The sequence below is a fragment of the Hippopotamus amphibius genome, chromosome 1 (genome assembly GCF_030028045.1).
Source record: "Hippopotamus amphibius kiboko isolate mHipAmp2 chromosome 1, mHipAmp2.hap2, whole genome shotgun sequence".
NCBI lineage: Eukaryota > Metazoa > Chordata > Mammalia > Artiodactyla > Hippopotamidae > Hippopotamus > Hippopotamus amphibius.
The window spans coordinates 142,935,593-142,938,681 of record NC_080186.1 but is presented as its reverse complement, the minus strand read 5'-3'; the positions used below and the strand labels follow the sequence as shown (position 1 = coordinate 142,938,681).

Here is a 3,089-nt window from a genome sequence, read left to right as displayed (position 1 = left end):
ACTATAGGATGCTGATGAAAGAAATTGAAGATGACACAAACAAATGGAAAGATATACCATGTTCTTGGGTGGAAGAATCAATATTGTCAAAAGAGTATACTATCCAAGGCAATCTACAAATTCAATGCAATTCCTATCAAATTACCAATGGCACTTTTCACAGAACTACAACAAAAAAATTTTAAATTTGTATGGAAACACAAAAGACCCCACTGAATAGCCAAAGCAACCCTGAGAGAGAAAAACGGAGCTGGAGGAGTCAGGCTCCCTGACTTCAGACTATACTACAAAGCTACAGTCACCAAAACAGTATGGTATTGTCATGAAAACAGACATACAGATCAATGGAACAGGATAGAAAGCCCAGAAATAAACCCACACATCTATGGTCAATTAATCTATGACAAAAGAGGCAAGAATATACAATGCAGGAAAAACAGTCTCTTCAATAAGTGGTGCCGGGACAAGTGGACAGCTGCATGTAAAAGAATGAACTTAGAACAATCTTTAACACCATACACAAAAATAAACTCAAGGACTTCCCTGGTTGTCCAGTGGTTAATACTCTGCGCTCCCAACGCAGGGGGCCCAGGTTTGATCCCCGGTCAGGGAACTAGATCCCACATGCCACAACTGCATGCCACAATTAAGATCTGGCACAGTCAAATAAATAAATAAATAAATAAATAAATAAAAACTCAAAATGGATTAAAGACCTAAATGTAAGACCAGGTATTATAAAACTCTTAGAGGAAAACATAGGCAAAACACTCTTTGACATGAATCGCAGCAATATCTTTTTGGATCCACCTCTTGGAGCAATGAAAATAAAAACAAAAATAAACAAATGGGACCTAATTAAACTTAAAAGCTTTTGCACAGCAAAGAAAACCATAAACAAAACAAAAAGATAAGCCACAGATTGGGAGAAAATATTTGCAAATAACGTGAACGACAAGGGATTAGTCTGCACAATTTACAAACAGCTCATGTGTCTCGATATCATCAAAACAAAAAACCCAATCAAAAAATGGGCAGAAAACCTAAATAGACATTTCTCCAAAGAGGACATATAGATGGCCAAGAGGCACATGAAAAAATGCCCAATATCTCTAATTATTAGAGAAATGCAAATCAAAACTACAATGAGATATCATCTCACACCAGTCAGAATGGCCATCATCAAAAAATGAGCAAACAATAAATACTGGAGAGGGTATGGGGAGAACGGAACCCTCTTGCACTGTTGGTGGGAATGTAAATTGATACAGTCACTATGGAGAATAGTATGGAAGTTCCTTAAAAACACTAAAAATAGGGCATTCCCTGGTGGTCCAGTGGTTAGGACTTTGCACTTTCACTGCCAAGGGCCTAGGTTCAATTCATGGTCAGGAAACTAAGATCCTGCAAGCTGCGTGGTACAGCCCAAAACAACAACAACAACAACAACAACAACAACAACAACAAAACAAAACTAAAAGTAGAGCTATCATATGATCCTGCAATTCCACTCCTGGGCATATATTCAGAGAAAAACATGGTCTGAAAGGATATGTGCACCCCTGTGTTCATTGCAATAGCCACTGTTTACAATAGCCAAGACATGGAAGCAACCTAAATGTCCATCGACAGAGGAATGGATAAAGAAGATGTGGTACATGTATACAATGGAATATTACTCAGCTGTAAAAAGGAACGAAATTGGGGCATTTGTACAGACACGGATGGACCTAGAGACTGTCATACAGAGTGAAGTGAGTCAGAAAGAGAAAAACAAATATCGTATGTTAACACATATATGCGGAATATAGAAAAATGGTATAAATCAACCAGTTTGCAAGGCAGAAATAGAGACAGAGATGTAGAGAACAAACATATGGACAGCAAGTAGGGAAAGTGGGGAGGGTTGGGAGGAATGAATTGGGAGATTGGGATTGCCATATATACATTACTAATAAGAAAAAATATCAAATTGTACACTTTAAATATATGCGGTTTGTTGTATGTCAACTGTATCTCAATAAAAGTTCTTAAAAAAAAAGATGTGGTACATATATACAATGGAATATTAGCCATTAAAAAGAATGAAATAATGCCATTTGCAACAACATGGATGTACCTAGAGATTATCATACTGAGTGAAGTAAGTCAGAGAAAGAGAAATATATCACTTATATGCAGAATTCAAAAAGAAATGATAGAAATGAACATATTTACAAAACAGAAACAGACTCACAGACTTAGAAAACGGGGGAAGGGTGGGGAGAAGAGATAGTTAGGGAGTTTGGGACTGACATGGACACACTGCTACAGGGAGCACACTGCAACCCCATCAGTCCAGTGTGACCTCCGCCCACCTGGCCCGTCACCCGGCCCGTGCCCAAGTTACAGCCATGGTGGCCTCACTTTTGCTGTGGCAAGGACGAGCCAGGGTGCTGAAGGCTGTGCTCCTAGAAGCAGGAGTGTTTCAAGGACTTGCTTCTACAGTTTCTCTCTCTGCAGAATCAGCAAAGAATGAGAAAGGATTGCCACTGAATCCCAAGAAGCAAAGTCCACCAAAAAAGCCTGCGCCAGCCGCCCCCACTGAGCTGTTTGACCACACCACCTACGAGAATCTCCGGCATCATGAGTACAGCATGCATACCTTCTTAGACCTAAACCTGGAGCTCTTGAAGTTCAGGATGCCTCAGCCCTCTTCAGGACGAGGGTCACCTTGCCACTGAGAACTCAGTTTAAAGATTAACCTTTCAGGACTTTGTAGGTGGTGCAGTGGTTAAGAATCCACCTGCCAATACAGGGGACACGGGTTTGATCCCTGCTCCAGGAAGATCCCACATGCCAAGGAGCAATTAAGCCCGTGCACCACAACTACTGAGCCTGCACTCTAGAGCCTGTGAGCTACAACTACTGAGCCTGTGTGCTGCAACTACTGAAGCCCACATGCCTAGAGCCCATGCTCTGCAACAAAAGAAGCCACCACAATGAGGAACCTCTGCACCACAATGAAGAGTAGCCCCCACTCTCCACAACTAGAAAAAGCCCATGTGCAGCATTGAAGACCCAACATAGCCAATAAATAAATAAATAAA

General features: G+C 40.9%; 1 protein-coding gene across 1 annotated transcript; it reads left to right on the top strand.

The window, feature by feature from the left end:
* Nucleotides 1–2,393: 2,393 nt before the first annotated feature.
* LOC130850394 (NADH dehydrogenase [ubiquinone] flavoprotein 3, mitochondrial-like) lies at nucleotides 2,394–2,723 on the top strand. The gene has a single exon (XM_057729914.1). It carries the CDS (start codon nucleotides 2,394–2,396, stop codon nucleotides 2,721–2,723), a length of 330 nt encoding a protein of 109 aa, XP_057585897.1.
* The last annotated feature ends 366 nt before the right edge of the window (nucleotides 2,724–3,089 follow it).

What these genes read in the sequence shown, in the direction of transcription:
- LOC130850394 (XM_057729914.1), top strand. Translation starts at nt 2,394, where the DNA reads ATGGTGGCCTCACTTTTGCTGTGGCAAGGACGAGCCAGGGTGCTGAAG.